This window comes from Pogonomyrmex barbatus, unplaced genomic scaffold (genome assembly GCF_055798465.1).
Source record: "Pogonomyrmex barbatus isolate J1 unplaced genomic scaffold, ASM5579846v1 scaffold13, whole genome shotgun sequence".
NCBI lineage: Eukaryota > Metazoa > Arthropoda > Insecta > Hymenoptera > Formicidae > Pogonomyrmex > Pogonomyrmex barbatus.
Window position 1 is genome coordinate 3,475,719 of NW_028297109.1, and position 17,738 is coordinate 3,493,456.

The 17,738-nt window shown below is 28.9% G+C and overlaps 5 protein-coding genes across 9 annotated transcripts; 2 read left to right on the top strand and 3 right to left on the bottom strand.

The window, feature by feature from the left end:
- Positions 1 to 150: 150 nt before the first annotated feature.
- Positions 151 to 2,393, top strand: LOC105429757 (neuralized-like protein 2). Of its 2 annotated transcripts, none has more exons than XM_011642929.3 (3): positions 151 to 1,040; positions 1,251 to 1,583; positions 1,658 to 2,393. In XM_011642929.3, the coding sequence occupies exons 1-3, from the start codon at positions 668 to 670 to the stop codon at positions 1,777 to 1,779; spliced, it is 828 nt and encodes a 275-aa protein (XP_011641231.1). In that variant the 5' UTR covers positions 151 to 667; the 3' UTR covers positions 1,780 to 2,393. The 2 variants fall into 2 exon arrangements, with proteins under 2 accessions (XP_011641231.1, XP_011641238.1); XM_011642936.3 differs by having other exon boundaries at positions 1,661 to 2,393.
- On the bottom strand, positions 2,221 to 6,488 carry nAChRb2 (nicotinic acetylcholine receptor beta2 subunit). 2 transcript variants are annotated; one of them, XM_089072110.1, is made up of 8 exons: positions 6,347 to 6,488; positions 5,413 to 5,661; positions 4,816 to 4,860; positions 4,527 to 4,636; positions 3,883 to 4,090; positions 3,556 to 3,736; positions 3,188 to 3,340; positions 2,221 to 2,941 (listed from the first exon to the last, which is right to left on the bottom strand). In XM_089072110.1, exons 2-8 carry the CDS (start codon positions 5,632 to 5,634, stop codon positions 2,577 to 2,579), a joined length of 1,284 nt encoding a protein of 427 aa, XP_088928236.1. In that variant the 5' UTR covers positions 5,635 to 5,661; positions 6,347 to 6,488; the 3' UTR covers positions 2,221 to 2,576. The 2 variants fall into 2 exon arrangements, with proteins under 2 accessions (XP_088928236.1, XP_088928237.1); XM_089072111.1 differs by lacking the exon at positions 6,347 to 6,488 and having other exon boundaries at positions 2,777 to 2,984; positions 5,413 to 5,887.
- LOC105429749 (acetylcholine receptor subunit alpha-like 2) lies at positions 5,996 to 9,688 on the bottom strand. The gene is made up of 8 exons (XM_011642916.2): positions 9,279 to 9,688; positions 8,821 to 9,005; positions 8,427 to 8,465; positions 8,254 to 8,363; positions 7,716 to 7,929; positions 7,124 to 7,301; positions 6,897 to 7,049; positions 5,996 to 6,626 (listed from the first exon to the last, which is right to left on the bottom strand). The coding sequence occupies exons 1-8, from the start codon at positions 9,331 to 9,333 to the stop codon at positions 6,271 to 6,273; spliced, it is 1,290 nt and encodes a 429-aa protein (XP_011641218.2). The 5' UTR covers positions 9,334 to 9,688; the 3' UTR covers positions 5,996 to 6,270.
- Positions 9,689 to 11,557: 1,869 nt separating this feature from the next.
- Positions 11,558 to 13,360, top strand: LOC105429739 (PEST proteolytic signal-containing nuclear protein). Of its 2 annotated transcripts, none has more exons than XM_011642906.2 (3): positions 11,558 to 11,715; positions 12,371 to 12,570; positions 12,887 to 13,360. In XM_011642906.2, the coding sequence occupies exons 1-3, from the start codon at positions 11,679 to 11,681 to the stop codon at positions 13,127 to 13,129; spliced, it is 480 nt and encodes a 159-aa protein (XP_011641208.1). In that variant the 5' UTR covers positions 11,558 to 11,678; the 3' UTR covers positions 13,130 to 13,360. The 2 variants fall into 2 exon arrangements, with proteins under 2 accessions (XP_011641208.1, XP_088928238.1); XM_089072112.1 differs by having other exon boundaries at positions 11,569 to 11,715; positions 12,355 to 12,570.
- A 167-nt stretch (positions 13,361 to 13,527) lies between these two features.
- Positions 13,528 to 16,798, bottom strand: RpS26 (ribosomal protein S26). Of its 2 annotated transcripts, XM_089072113.1 has the most exons (4): positions 16,470 to 16,798; positions 16,253 to 16,366; positions 13,997 to 14,305; positions 13,528 to 13,617 (listed from the first exon to the last, which is right to left on the bottom strand). In XM_089072113.1, the coding sequence occupies exons 1-4, from the start codon at positions 16,509 to 16,511 to the stop codon at positions 13,585 to 13,587; spliced, it is 498 nt and encodes a 165-aa protein (XP_088928239.1). In that variant the 5' UTR covers positions 16,512 to 16,798; the 3' UTR covers positions 13,528 to 13,584. The 2 variants fall into 2 exon arrangements, with proteins under 2 accessions (XP_088928239.1, XP_011641195.2); XM_011642893.2 differs by lacking the exons at positions 16,253 to 16,366; positions 16,470 to 16,798 and adding an exon at positions 14,748 to 14,895.
- Between the last annotated feature and the right edge of the window lie 940 nt (positions 16,799 to 17,738).

The window sequence follows — 17,738 nt, forward strand, 5'->3', positions numbered from 1 at the left end:
ATTATTATATCATTAAAAAAAAATAATTTGTACGCGTTCTTCGCTGATTACCTTTTATAAATTCGAGAATATATTTCACGCGCGTTATTTTAACTCGCGAATGGCTGCGCACGCATCTCGCAAAAATCAGCAAACTTCTCGACGGATCGAGCGCCATAGTGGTTCCCAATTTCTCTGTAATGGTGGTTCGTAGTTTCGTAAACACGGAAGGATCTAAAATTGTTTTTATCGGACAGTCGATCACGTCGATATGTGAATTTCACAAAAGTGATTGTCGGATTCTCCGATTGTCGCGATCACCCGCTAGTGAAAACCTAACCTAACCTAACAAACTCTTCCTCGACGACGAGTATATGTTCTGTGTCTTATAGTCCGCACTGTCGTTGTCACCGTGTATAATCTACGTTGTAATCTGCTCTTGTATTAACTGCAACAATCGTGCTGTGTCGCATCTTGCGAGAGACGGTTTCTTTCTCGAGGAAATCGTTTCGGGATTTCTCTCGATCCGAGGCGGATCTCGCGGGGCGGAACTTCTGTTCGACAGTGCGTTGTAGGAGCGGCCCACGTCAGTCAATCTGATAAGGTCAGGCATGCACCTGGTGCATGCGACGCAGTCATCCACAGACGATCTTCGGATGTGCATCCTGTCGTTCTGCGGCGTGCCACCATGAGCGAAGAATCCAGGAAGATAGTGACAAGATTCCACCCTATCCACGGTGAGAATATCCTTCTGTGCGAAGATAGCACGGTAGCAGTGCGTACCACAAGCTTTGCCAATTCGGTGGCCTTCAGCGAAAAACCATTGCAACCAGGGGAGATCTTCCTTGTGGAGATCGAAAAGACAGAGAGAGGATGGAGTGGACACATGCGTCTAGGTCTCACTCTGATCGATCCGGCTTCCGTCACCAATAATCTGCCTCAGTATGCAATGCCTAATCTGGTTAGATTAGGCAATACATGGATCCTCGCTATAACTAGGAATCAAACTATCTGGGACAACTTTGATGGTGGTCTATCGTCTACATACACTTCTCTCACTGGTTAATATCTATTATATAAAATTGCTATGATAATCTTAGAAAAATTTTACTTATATACATAAAATTATAAAACTTGTAAAGAAAGCTTATTATAGAAATAATATGCATGTAATAGAAGTGATGACAATAATACTTAGCGTATGTAGTAGATATTCAGAATTTGTAGCATATATATTTTGCTGAATGTTATATATTTATCCATCATCAAAGGTATACCACCAGGAATTCCAGCCAGAGAGAAGAAATTGGTCACAGATGGAGTCAATGTGCAAACATCACGAGGTGTCATTCCATTCAATGCCCTGAAGCCAAATATAGATGGTTCATCCCAGTGCATTCTACCTACAGATGCCGGCAGTCGCATTGGTATTATGTATGTACCACAAGCTGGCTGTCCTGATAAGGCAGAAATGCATTTTATCATCAATGGTGAGGATCAAGGTGTTTGTGGAAAGGATATTCCCTATAAAGCAGGACCCTTGCGTGCAGTAGTGGATGTTTATGGTACCACAAAACAAGTTCGAATAGTTCAACTATATGGGGGTAAATATTTATACCTTAAAAATCCTGTTTCTTTTTTTCAATGCAGTTTCTAGATCGTTGCTATATTGTTTCAGCAGTATCGACGCTACAAAGTGCATGCCGCGACGCTATATTGCAATACACCAAGAGAAATGCAGTCAATCTGCTCCCTTTGCCAAGATTATTGAAGGACTATCTCTTATATCAGTCGCAGTGAGAACCAGCTCATTCCATTTTCACATATAAAATATGTTTAGAAAACAGTACCCATTAATTTTTTATCTTTATCTCCAGTGATATCTTCAAGTGTTTGATACATATATGAGTAATATGTTTTATTATTGAAGACTGACAGTGCATATGTCGACTTGTCGCATTCATACGAATTATTCGTTTCTATACACATATCTTTCCGAATAATGTATACGATGGAAACGGTTGACTATGTCTACATAACGAAAATTTTTTCACTCGTACATTTAGTTTTAAAAATTTTTCTGGGACGAAATGCTAAATCATGTGTATATAGTGTAACGAAATGTTGATTGCTGCAAAGTCGAAGAATTCAGTGAGATCATATTGAAAGTTCAAATGTAATTATCACTCAGAAATGACCATTTATGGGGCATAATGACGCCATATATAAAACTTAGGTATATTTTTGGGCAGTTATTTTTGTTCTATCTTTTTTCTTAGTTCTCTATTTATTATGAGATACATAGGATTAAGTTGCAACTTACGCTGTTGTTGAACAAATAAAAACGAACGATATTAATATAAGTGTCCAAAAGAAAAGCTGTTTTACAAAATAAAGGTATTTATAAAAGAAAACGTAAGATTATTAAGATTATTCTATCGATATTACAATCCCATCTATCCATATATCCATTGTACTTATATACATTTCTCTTATGTTTAATTTATATTTCTGTACGTACATAATCATAACATTGTGATACATATCCTCAATAAGCAATGCTTTAAAGCGAATCTAATTTGTATATTAGTTAGGAATTAGGAATAGTGTGTTACGGTATAGTACGTAGGGAAACACGTACATAACAGCATGATGTAAGCGAGAAGCGTGCTTAGAAAGGCTAACCATCCTATGAGTACTACGACGTATCTCCATGGCGATTTCTTGCTATTTGATTGTACAAGATCGGTATTGTCATCCGCGTCAACTTCTATCTTAGCTGTTGCAGTCGGATCTAGGATGCTAACTAAAAGAATCCGTCCAATTCGACTGTGTAAAATGGATGTCGTGCCAGTTGAGATCCACATAGGCGGTTCGGTAGTCAATTCTTGCAATTGTCGCAAGATACTGGTGAGAATGAGAGCGAATGCTGCTATCCCGAGAGAGCTCTCATAAAAAAAAACTAAAATAAAGAATATGTGATTTTTTTATTTCTTCTCTTCTTCCTGTAATAATTGTTAAATTAAGATTGTTAGATTAAGTAAAATTAAATATATAAAATAATCAGGTAAATATTTTATATAGAAATTAATATATAAATATTAATATATATTAAATATAGAAAAATGAAAAAATTAAGAATCATATAAAAATAGATAAGAAATAGAAAATTATATACAAGTAGATTTTTTTTATTATCTACACTTACGCATTTTGGGAGTGTTAAAGCCGCTCTTTGGTATTTCCCAATGCATGTCTTGTATAGCTAATAAATGACAAATGAAATTGATATTAGCCAATATCATTCGCTCAAAAGATTTCGATTCTAGCCATAATGTCGTCAGAGTTATCACCATTAGCACTGTAAGCATTACATAAAATACAACGTATCAGAATTAATAGAAGAATTATGTAAATTGAAATTAATTTACTTGTTTGTTAAAAATTAATGTATTAGCTACAAACGTGTATGTTTAGTTTAAATTATCAGAAAATTGGTCGCAAGTTTTTATTACATATAATAAGAAAAGGATTTCTATTTCAATAAAATAATAAAAAGTAATAAGATATACGAACCTATAGGAGGTGTTAAATATACAATGCGTATGATACCCCAATGTCTTCTTAAAATAAAATGATAGGAAAGCATTTTGGTGGTCGAACCCGAATTAAACTTGTATTTATCTTCCCATCTTGTTACATAAAGATTTAGCAAATCCCACTCGACATTTTTTGATTCTACAGTTTGCTGCAATGACTGAATTTATTGACTGAATTAGCATTGATAAAAAAGAAACTTCTGAAAATATTAATAAAAGATTTACTTATTTTACATATTGTGTAAGTATTACTTATCTTAACACAAAAATAATTATATTAATGGAAAATGAAAAAGAGTCACACCACATTCTGATAAAGATTAAGCTCGATCTCGTCGCCAGAATGCGACCACGATCCGAATTGTATTGTACAATTCATGATATTGTATGGCCACCACGTGTTATCCGAAATACAATACGAAACATACTTTGCTGCCATTAACCATTTGACAGTTCCTTGCTTGGAAACCCAACACTTATGCTGATAGCTGAACAAGCTTTCCCCAATTTTTCTAAACATATAAATAATTTTATATAAATAAATTCTAATTAAATCTAACACCAAAGCAAAGTTTTTAAATATATAACTTAAGAAACTTCGAAATATTTTCTATGTTTCTGTTTCAGATCTTGTTAATTTTTAGATATAATCTTACTTACAATACTTTTTGAAATTGCAATGTTTGATTCTAATGTTTAATTTTAAATGGGATAATTAAAAAATATATATTAATAGAAATTTTTCAATTAATATCACTAAAAAATTTAATAAGGCAATTTAAAATATAATTTTGTGTTAGTTAAAATTAAAAGTTACAATTAAAAACTGTTATTAAACTGAAATTAATATATTTATAAGAAAATAGATGATAGATAATATATAATTATTGATAAATTTAGATTATAATGAATTTTAACTAAAATGTAATGAGAATATGTATTTCTTACTCGTTATGCATCAAAATATCAGGAATCCAAATTTGATAGCCTTCTACAGGTAACCATTTAATATTATCGTATTGTTCAGGATCCCATGTCAAATGTGAATCATTCCATGACTATCAAAATGTTAATAAAAATTTGAATATTAAACTTAGAAACTTGTGTAAAATATATTATGCTCATAAAAATAATTAATTAAAATTAAAATAATGGCTAAATAATTAATAAATCTCTTCCATTTACTAATTATTCAAACTCATGGATTTATTATTTCTAAGCGATTGTGTAAACTTACCATTGCTACCCACGTATGCAATTCGAAGGATTCTGATTCTTGAGTCTAAAAAATAAAATTAAATAAAAAATAAATTTGAATTTAATTTTTTCGATTTTATAAATCAGCATCTTTTTGATGTATTTAAAGAGTAAAATTGTAAAAAATATTTTACGTTTTAAAATATTTTGCACAGACAGATATCGTCTTCCTTTCGTAGATAAAAAATAAATCCAGATTCAATTTGGATCAGCAATCTTGGAATCAGATTCCAAAATCTAATATAAAAAGATATATAATAACTCAAGAAACGCGATTGAGAGAGAATTTAAACAAAAATATAGAAAAATAATAGAATAAAATAAATAAAAACATTTAGAAAAATCCATCGAATAAAAATTCATGATTATTCAAGAGAAATAAAAATCTTAATTTTATAAATTTTATACGAATAAAGTGAATATAATTTTTCTCTAAATTTCTAAATTATAATACTTTCATATTAGTAATAATTCAAAGTCGATTATTGATAAAGAAACAAAAAGAAAAATAATTGCTGATAAATAGAAGAATTCTTTTAAATTTTTTAAATTCAACAAAGATTTTGTCGCTACTTACATATTCAAAGAAGTATGGCTTTAGATGAAAATCCACACGCGTTTTATTGTTATTATTTTGAACCGGTCTTACATCGGAATCATATTCGCAAAGAAGATTTCTCTTCAATTTCACCATGGTCGATTTATTCTCGAGGCTACAAGTCTGTCTATTATCTGCTGTCACATCGATGCACATGATATTGAGAATAAACAGCAAAACAGGAAAGAATTTTCTGTCCATTTTGTACACTTACACGGATGAACGGATCTACAACGACTGAATTGCTTAGTAATGGATTATGTGAAAACAGAATTAACGATAATTATACGCCCAATGAAAGATAAAACTGCAGACCACGAAGACCGCCCCTTCAACAAATCCTTATCAATAATGGAAACAAATATCTCTTTTGTAAACTGTAGATGATATTTGCAAACAAAAATATATAAAATTATCTAAACTTGATTATTTCAAACCACTATAATACTATTTAATATTTATACTAAACGAAAAAATTTTAAACAACATAATAAAAAATAAAAAAATAACGGTTATAAAAAGTAATGGTTATCAAAAAAGGAAAAAGATAACTTAAAATTAATTTGTATTAATAACATTTTTTAATTGATTTCTTATGGCAATTTGAACAAATTTTACGTGCATTATATAAAATGCTTACGAGAATATCATTAATGAAATACAGAATGAATTACAGAAGCAATAAAAAAAATGTGTATGATTAAAATAACACATACAATTCACTTATTTTAATCTGCTATGAGAGAAAACAGAAAAAATTATTTGAATTATTTGAAATTATTTAAAAAAGAATGTTGAATATTGATGGAGAAAATTTTGATTGTTTTACATCATGAGTTAGTTCATGACTCCTGAAGGTACAAGGGTGACTAAGATAATGACATAGGTGAGAATCACACAGAAGAATGATAACCATTCGACAATAGCAGCAAAATGTCTCCAGGATGATTCTTTCATTTCCATTCCAGATTTTGGAAGATTTGATCCATCTTCATTTACTATATCTCCATCTATTATCTTGGATTCCTCATTATTAAGAATTAGGAAACGACCAGCTTTGTTGTTCAAGACAAATGTTGTTGTAGAAGAAATCCAACTTGGCATTTCTATACTCATGTCTTGCAATTTGCGTAACAAGACTGTTAAAATTAACGCGAAAGTAGCCAATGACAGAGAGTCACGGTAAAACAACACTGCAGAATGAATATAAAAAATATAAATAAATCTATTATTTGTTTTTATCTATAATTTTAACTGTAATTGATTTTAACTAATATATTTTAATTTGTAATTTTAATACTCTTGTATTGACAAATTTAAATAATATTTAATATATATTGTAAAATGATTGATAAAAACATTGTTGATTTTATCTCAAAGTTATAAAATAGAAATGTCTTTTTCTCTCTCAGATTTAATTTTTTATCTCTAATTATCACATTTCTTTATATTTTCATACTTACATATATGAGGAACTTTAATGCCATTGTATGGCAAATTCCATTGCAAATCAAACATGCAAAGTAGATGGCAAATGAAATTTATGCTCGCGATTGCTACTCGTTCAACTGATCTTGAATCCAACCAGAGCACCGTTAAAGTAAGAAATACTAAAACTAAAAAAGACATTCATGATTTCATTTTGATTAAGTTTCACTATACAATTTTACTTTTACGAACAATTACTTACCGATAGCTGGCGTGACATAAGAACTATGATTTATGCCATGGTGCCGAGTTAACAAAAATGTAAAATCTATTCTCGGAAAGGTATCATTCGGACAACATGTATATTTCTTGACTATTTTCTCTGCATTTACAAATTTCAAATCCCATTCTGTATTGTTTTCGTAGCTGTTCATACTAACCTATAAAATATATTTAGGTAAAATATATTTAGATATTATTATGTTTTTTAATATTAATTTAATATTTTAAAAAATATAAATATATTTAAATATAAAATTAAAAAATATAAAAAAAAGCTGGCCAAATTGCATAACCAAATCTCTCAAAAATATCTTAAATTAAAATCGATATAGAAAAAGAAGTAGTTCAATATCGCAATTTTAGAATAAAATTTTTCATATTAGCAATTCTCTCACATCAGCTCTAGATATATTAAATTTTACAATGCATCGTTTTTTGTGAGAAAACAGTATTCGAAAAAAAAGTATATATATATATATATATATATATATATATATATATATATATATATATGAAGTGAATTATATAAAAAAAAGATTGCAATTTTATAATAAGTCAAGTAATTTACATACTCCTTTTCCATCTAAATGTACATCGATCTCCTCTCCCGTATGTGACCATGAACCAAGTATAATACGACATGTATGTTGATCATAAGGCCAATAAGTATAATCGAGATCGCATTTTGAAACATATTTTGCAGGGGGTACGCAAACGACAGAACCTGTATTAAAGATCAGACAGTTCGTGCTGATAATATTGTATTCATCATTCGACATATCACCACTAAAAAATAAAAAAAGCATTTAGTTGCATTTACATTACATAAATAAATGCTAATATAAAAAAATTAAAAGTTTATTTTTGATATGACAAATAATTTGATTTAAAAAATATGATAACCAGAAATTGGAAATCTATGTTAAATACCTATGTTAGATCTATGCGAATTTTTTATAGCTTAAAAAAATTGAATTTTTTAGATTCTCTTTATCAAATTATTTCTTTAGATATGATTTGTAAACACTTTCTTCATAATAATGTTTTACACTTTGCTTTGAACGATTTACATTAGCTTATTTATAGATAGTGGTATAAAAATTGACTTACGAATTATAGACATATAGATCAGGCATCCAAAGATGATATGTCTTCAAATGAATATAAGTAATGCCGTCATAATCGCTTGGCGTCCAAGTAAGATGCATATCCGTCCAAGACTGTCAATTAATATCTTATTAAAACAAGAACGTGACATGATAAATAAAATATTCTAGACTCACATATGACATCCAACTGTGAAGTGTCAGTACACCACCAGTCTACAAGTAAAATTGTCTAATTTTATACATTATATATTATCTAATAATTTTAAAGACAGAAAGAATAAAGAATAAAACAGAAAGAATATGAAAATTAGATTTTAAATTAAAACATGTTTTAAAATCTAATTTTCTAATTGTTTTAATTTTTAAATTAAGACATGTCCTATATCAAAAATTAAAAGATGTAAGACAAGATTACTAAAATGTGATGATCTAGATAACAAAATTTTTGTTAAAAGAATACATCACACGCTTTTTCCAAATTTTATATTTAGAGTGTAACGCGCTTATAAAATATATTGTAATTATTTATTTCACAATCATGTTATACAATTTACATTGATGTACTTACAAATTCCATCAATTTCGGCATCAACCGAAGAGTGACATTAGTAACTGTTTTATGATGATTCGGACGGATAGTCATATCATAGTTACATAAAAGATATTTTTTAAGACGCAATAGCGGTGTCGTACTTTCTAACTTCTTGCACCCTTCCATTATAACATCTTGTGGATCATTGAAAACATAAGCATCTAAAAAGAGAAAAACATAAAAACTAATATTAACTTTTAATTACAATCTGATTAATTTAATTAGTTTAATTTATTTAATTTAATTTAATTTAATTTACTTTTATTTGAATACCTTCTTAAAGCTTTTATAACGTAAAGATAGTTGATGACATTTGTTTAATCGTTATATTACCGAATGTAAAAATAAATAATAATAATAACTTATTAATCTATATATATATATATATATATATATATATATATATATATATAAATGTAGATTATTTGACGTACCTAATTGATTATGCCAAAGAATAACGAAAAATCCGAAAATCTGTAGTATTCTCATCTCGATCGGAACGAGCCAACGGCTCTGATTCGACTAAATCTCTTCATTATAGTAGCATAATAATCAGAAATTTTACGAAACATGAAACTACTGATATATTAAACGCCCCCAAATGCTTGAAAGTTATATATCAATTAAATAAAGACACTTTTTGTACTGTTAGTTCTAATCTTACGAAATATTAAACAATTGAAATTCTCAAAATCTTTTGTAGTAAATTTGCATTGTTTCAATCAGAATTTTTAGATAAATAAAGTTGTTATAAAACGTCTACTACATAATGTTTTGTACTTATTTAAAATGATGAATTGGGAAAATGATACACACAATAAAATATACATTGCAAATGTACATTTGCAAAATTTTTATTTATATACACGTGATGTTATATATATATATGTGTGTGTATATATATATATATATATATATATATATATATATATCACGGGTATATAACACACACACACACACACACACACACACACACAAAACCTTTTAGCTTATATTAGGTTTAATTATACTTAATTAAATATACTGTATCTATTATAATCTTGTATCTATTTTATAATCTTTTATCTTTTTCTAATTAAATATATTTATAATATTTATAGTATAATATTAATCTTTCATATGTATTATATATTTACTATTTCATGTCATATTATAAATATGAATTAGATATTAGATTAACATTAATACATAATACAAAATTATAATAAATATAAAATCTTTATAATAATCTTTATAATAATCTTTATAATAATACATTTTTAATAAACTGTTGTTTTTCTATTATTAAATAATATATAACCATAAATTATTTTTTTCAATGCGTCATGCCTGAAACATCATCTTAATTTAAATTATAAAATTTATCTCTAATTTAAATTATAAAAATACTGAAGAAAAAAATTCTTTAAGTAGTAAATAAATTCTTATCCATATAAAAGATAAAAATAATAGATAATGTAATTTTAAATTTAAATTAACAGGTCATAGTGGATGATTAAAAACACTGATACTTTATTTGCTGTACACATTAACATTTACATTTTATAAATATATTCTTCACATTTACCAGCCTCGAATTTTACTTTGAGAAGCCCATGTTAATATCCATGTTTTATATTCTTTCTTTTTAATTTTCACCTGTTTATGCCTAGGATGCGTCTTACACATCACATACCATCTCTCATCCTTACATAGAAAATAACAATCCTTGCAACGTAGTTGTAAGCGACCTTTTGCTTTCAAACCACATACTGAATTATACATAGGTAATACAGGTTGAAGGAGAAAAGATGCATTGTGATTTAATGCATTATGATTTATTTTTATATTGCATAGTGAGCTTAACTTTTGTCTATCGCAAATATGATGTATCTTATGAGTCACTACATTTTGGATAGTCGGAATTGTTAAAAGTTTGGGTACCATAAAATTAATTGCTTGATACATTGATTTAAGAGTCAAGCCAGTATTCATCTTTGCTGTAAGAAAAAGTGAAGTATCAATGCATAGATTTTACGACATCTAAAGTATCAATGTATAGATTTTTAACTTTATTCTTAATAAAGAAGAAAAAATATATATTTTTTAACTTTAACAATAGAAATTTAATTCATAGTTTAGATTAATTAATTCCAACAATCAACAGTAATACTAATATTTAAAAAGGAAAATATTCCTTATAATATTAGTCATACTCTAAAATAAAAATTTCCTCAAATATAATCATGTTCGTATAACTACGTACTTAATTTAAAAAGTTAATAGTAGTATTTTGAATTAAATTTACCAAAATTAAACGTACAGGAAGATGTGGATATATTCCTTTCAATAATATGTATAAAATATTACTTGTACAATTCGTATGAAGATATACGATACATACGATATATAATTCAATAATTGTATTTTTCTTACATACTTTCTTACATATCTTCTGTACATATAAATAAAGAACGATAATCTTAACCTCACAATAATGATCGACATTGAATAACTCGACAACATTCTGATTGGCTAGCGGAAAGCACCTATCATAAAAAAGAGAACTAAATCTTACTATATTTCTAGTCTCTCAATTGTGGTTGCGTTCTGATATTCATTGCTAGTACTGAAAATATATAATTCAGGTCACGTATTTTATAGATTTTCAGTACTTGCAGTGAATATCGGAATGTAGCCTGTAGCTACTCCGTCTTTTTTTTTCATAGAGATTTTGCGTCTTATCACGATTGGCAGCCATGACGGACGGATGATTTTGAGTAACGATTTTTAGGTTACCTCACGTATATTTGGCGTGAATCTGGCTTGAGCTGCGCATCTAGGATCTCGACAAAATGGCAAGAAGAAATCCCAGCGATGATTACAGAAAAGGTTTTGTTCATTTTATCTAATACGCTACCGTTAAATGACGTTTTTTTTTCACATTTCTGGCGAAGACGCTTGGAACAATTACTTTCGCAGTGCGGAATTACCGGGCTGATATACAATTTTATATGAAGTATTAATCTCGCATATGAAATGTTGATCTCTCGAAGATTAATCCTTGACTTATAACGCTTTATAATAATGTCTTCGAAAACAATCGACGATGTTAATTACTTTTAATTTTTCTTTACGTTTACCACGGGCTCTAACTAACTCATCATGGAAGATGTATCTTAGAATGTGATTATCATTGCTTTTTATTTGCATCAAATATTTTAAATATATCTAATTTCTAACATATACTCACTATTCGAAATGTTTAAAAAATACTGCAGTGGCATTACATTCAAAAGTTATTTTGTATTTACATGTATTCATGAAACATAATCAAATACAAAATAATGATATGTAATTACAATATTTTCAGAATTTAAATAATTTTTTTAATTCTAATTTCACACGATTTTACGCAGCTAATTCCCAATTGTTGGTTTTGTAGGGCATGAACTGCATTAAGCATAATCCGCTTAAAGATTTCCGGTTTTAAAAAGTCAACTTTGTTTAACTTGATCTGAACTTTGCCAGTGTTTGACGTTGTCAGGGTCAAGTGTCTACAGAACCGAGGACAGGAGAGAGGATGATCGAGGTAGGGACCGCTCACCGCTCAGAAGCGAGGAGCGAAGCGATACAAATGATTGCGATCCATCGGATGGCAAGAAACACAAATTGGCGTTTGGCTTTGGAAAAAAGACTGGCAATGAGCAGAAAAAAGGAATACAGATTAAATTAGGTTCTGTTTCCGTAAGTAAAACATTTATATTTAGCTTAATGATTTATGTACATTTCTTTCCATGAAATCTTTCTTTTAAAACTATTAAAAGTATTTTCTTTAAAATTATATTATGATTTGTGGATTACCACCGTGTCATAATCCATTATTAATGCTAATATTTTATGAATATATCTGTTTACTTCATTTAGGAGGAGTGATCTATTTGATACTAGAATGGAATGAATTGCAATAATGGATTATGATAATGATAATCCTCAAGTTGCTATAAAATTTCCCTTTTTCATAAAATCTCACGCTTGCATAAGGAATTCTCCTTTGTATCAGAAGTCAACCACAAAAACAGCAACAGTACAAAAACCAACAGTAGCCTCGGTGTTTAATGCAGACGAGGAGGAAGAACCAGAGGAGATGCCGGCAGAAGCAAGGATGAGAATGCGAAACATTGGTCGCGAAACACCGACATCAGCCGGACCGAATTCATTTGGCAAGACAAAACAGGGATTCTGCGACTCAAAAAAGATATTCGAAAAAACATTGAAGAAAGCAATGGAGGAAGCAAACAAATGATTTTGCGTATTTATATATAAATTTGCGAGCGTATATCGGAGAATTATACTACTTGTACATTAATTTCATTAGAAATTTGGTTCTGACAAGTTGATTAAATGGCAAGTATTTTTATGAAATGTAATACATTGGCAAAATTCAGATTTAAATAGATTCGCTTTAAGAATGAGGATATTACCTCATTTACCTGATATATGTATGATCGTGTATAATAAATCCATATCTAAAGTATGTCCACTCTAATATATTTCCATACTTTTTTTTATGCAATAATGAACTTCAAATTCACATTAATTTATAATGAAATATTGTATTTTATGTATCTTTCCCTTGGGATAATAGAAGGAATAACATTGCACAACCCGTACTTAATATAAAGTAATGTGAAATGAAATGTCTTTAATATTAATTTTACAAATTTTTATTTATATTGAAATTAACTTTACATTATAAAATTATTTCCTGTTCTGTTGACCCTGGCGCAGATCCTAAAAACAAAAAGTCATACATATACATATACACACACAACATTATATATTTCATAAAACTAATTCATTTACGTAAATCAGCAAAATAATCCAAGATATAAGTTTAGTAAAAATTATATCAAATGTTGCTCTATATATTTAATTAATAATATTAAAGCTTAAATATCCATAGACCAATAGTGTTTTGATATCAAAAGAAAAAAAATTATAATTCTATACACGCACACACATATATAAATTTAATAGGCTTCATTTTTGCTATCAGATATTAAAATTATTTAAATCTCATATAAAATTATTTTTTAAATCAATATTGATAAAATTTTTAATACATATTTTTGAGAAAACATTGTTTAATTTTGTTTATAATTGCAATTACCCTTGGGAAGTTGCGGACAGGAGGCGTTCTTATACGACGATCTGCCTTGGACCTATTCCGTACCACTTTGGAGTGAATAGCACAGGAAACACAATAATGAAGTTTAGCATACAATTTCGGCAACTGATACGATTGATAGAAGCTGGCCTCCGTAATGTCCCTGACGGCAGCGGCCTCGACAATATTGCGAATGACAAACTTCTTGATGGCCTTGTCCTTGGGAACGCAACGAGCACAGTTGGTGCAGCGCACTGGGTTTACATGGCCACGGCCATGCTTGGCACGTCCACCGTTTCTGCGTTTGCAAGTCTGGCAAATAAAAATAAAATCAGTTGTATGTCAAAATTGATAGCAGGTACTGAAAGTAACGCATTATATCCCAACTCTGACATCGAAAGGAATCACACGTGATGCACCATGTGACATTAGGTTAGGATTACAATTTGTGAATTTTCATTCCCTCAAGCTAATGATGAATCGCGAATGAACGTGCCTCGGCAATTCATATTTAAAATTAAGGTTAAAATTTTGCACTGATTATATCCCCGCAATGATCGAATAATGCGGCAGCCACATGGTCATCTCGGAGGGGAAGCGCAGTTTTGACGAAAAGTAATCAATCCATTATGAGATTTACATCCGCAAAACGCGCCGCGCTCACAACACCACCGACAACGAGGGGAATCAGGCGAATGCGAACGCACGATATGAAAATTTCTGCGAATTTTGTGCAATAAACAAGCCGTATTACCATTTTGTATCGAGAACTATACAGAAGAGGCTCCAACCGGAAGCACTTTACGACGCCATGATGCAGTGTAGTAGTACAATCTGCCTCGGCGCACATTTCGTTTTTTATATTTCCGGTTCGTTCATGTTCCTCTCGATTAAGCAATTTCGATTTCGATTTTGATCACATGAAGTAATTGTACAATTTTGATTATTTTCTTTTATTTCTGTAATCTTTTATTGTGTAACATATTTTGATAATAAAAAATGAATGTTAAGTGAAAATGCATTTCGACTTGTTACTCTAGATTGATCTAGATTGAAATTCTAGATTCTAAAAACTTACTAAAGGCCATATCAGACTAATGGTTGTTCGGCTGTGGTTGCTGGTTAACGATTCTATTATTACCAATCACATTGACCAGGATCTGCTACATTGTGATTGGCTGAAATAAAATCGTCAATCGGCAATCGTAACCGCGCAACCGCTAGTCTGATATGACCAAGGAACCAAGCAAGTGAATCAACTGCCTGCATTATTCCATTTTAAAAACTGTTATACATGAACGGCCGAATCTTTAGTTTTCTTTGAATTTTATATTATTTATATTATTTAAATCAATAGAAAATATTTACTAATTTTATAGTTTCTTGAGTATAAGTTCGCTTTTTAAATTTGTAAGCACCTTTAATCTATATTTATTTTATAAATGATTAATAAGTAACTATAGATATATTTTATTATATATATTTTTAAATATTAATATTTATAAATTTTTTACACAAGTATATATCTCAAGTTTTTCATAACAAATATTTAAATATCTACTCTTATTGAAATAGACTATTTTTGTACTTGTTTCTCTCGGCATCTGTTCATAAAACAAATTGCGTTATATTGCGAAATAAAAACAATATCAAGTTCAATCTATTTCATTGTCGTAAGATATAACATAAATGTTGTACAAATAATCAAATATTAAAATAACACACGTTATATATGTTAAATATTAAATATTTTTTTAAATAAATAATGTCTGCTTAAATATATCTTAAATTATATATTACAAGTAGATATATATTATATATTACAAACATGTAATATAAGCAACAATTATATTAGGACAATATAACTGAATGATGTATATATTTTATATGCTTCAGATCAATTTCATATTATTACGTCGTTCAATATCCTTCATCTCTAGCATGAATGTTTTCAGGTGCAATTTCAAAATTTCTCTCCATATTTCCAATCTGTGCTGTTCATTATCGATGCCAATCCGTCTTAAACTATCTTCATTTATCCTTAACAATGCCCTTCCTGTAATATCGTGCTTGAAAGGCACAAAAAAATTTACATTGAATACATCTCTTACAATAAAAAATTTTATCAACATAAAAAAAATTAACAGTGTTCCTTGGAACCAATATGCAATTCTTTGCAGTTGTAAGAAACAGGATAAGAAATTGAACTCATATAAGGCAACTCATATAAAGCAAATGTAACAGAATAGAGATACTTACATGTAAAAAGTTTTCATAGTACAATTGATAATAATCACTGCAGTGGCGTCTCAGCCATTTCTGAACATCCAAAACATTCCACAAATATACTGGACGTGGTCGAGCTGTCTTGCTCTGAAATACATAGTGACAATTAAAGTAAAAATAAATAAATAAATAAAAGTTAACATTAAAATTAAAATAACGTTAACGTTAAAATTTCAATTCACATTCTTACTTTCGGTCTGCTGCTAACTGGTTGAACAACTTCTTCTACCATTTTACGATCGATCCCTGACAGTATTAAGTGGAATTCAAAATGCAAATATTACAACAGAAAATAATTTTCTTCTTTTTTCTCTTCTTTAGTGTAATGGTACTAAAATGCTTGCCTATTTGGCGAAGGCAAAGAGAGAGAATGACGAATCATTTTCGTCTTTGTACGAGATATTCTAATCACGATGATTACGAATTTGACAAACCACGACGTATATTATTACCCCTTACATCGGCCTCGGCTTCTCCTGAGCCAATGCAGGCCACAGCAAAACTACGATATATCATAACAAATAAGACGCTGCAGCCACATCATACATAACTCGCAAGAGTTGTTCCCACCACGCAAAGAAAATACCAATCACACGATGCGATTTCTCTCATTCGTTGCATTCAGCAGAAAAAGCAGCTTTGCAATTGTGTGAGATTCTTCACTATGATTGGTTTAAACATTTCGATAAACATTTAGATCAGTGGGAAATTAAGGACAAGAATCAATTAATTAAAAAAATCTTGTAACAGTTGCAAAATTCTTTTTTCTGCTAAACACAGCCAATAGTTCATAACTATGCGATCTGATAAATTATTATAAATTATTATATATATAAATTAATATATAATAATTTATTACTAGACCAACATTTCATTTATTACAATTTTTTTTAATGTATTTGTAAATGTTTTTAAACATATTGATTGGTTGATAAAATAGTCAAATCTTGAGATCCTCAAAAATTCTTTATTTTTAATTAATTAACGTAGTCAAACATTTTATTGTACTTCAAAATAATTTAATATTAATTATTCTAATTAATTCATCAAAGCAATTGCGAATTAAAACAATTTTCTTTTATAAAGCAAGAGATTAAAAATTGTGGATAATAAAATATTAGCTTTATAAAGTATCTTTTTTTAAAGAATTAATTAATTTTGTTGAATACTTAATATTAATACTTAAGGAATTAATGAAAAAATTAATGATTTGATTAAGGTATTTTGATTATTTCTGTCAATTATTGTAAATTATTCTATAATTAATTTATATCGTATTTATATTCTGTAATTGTAAATTATTCTGTAATTAATCTGTATTGTATATATTCTGTAATTAATCTTGTAATTAATCTGTAAATTAATTTTAATCTTTAATGAAAGATAAGAAATGGACATAAATTGGATTTTAATCCAATTCTTAAATAACGCAGATTTATGGACTTACTAACCAGAGGTT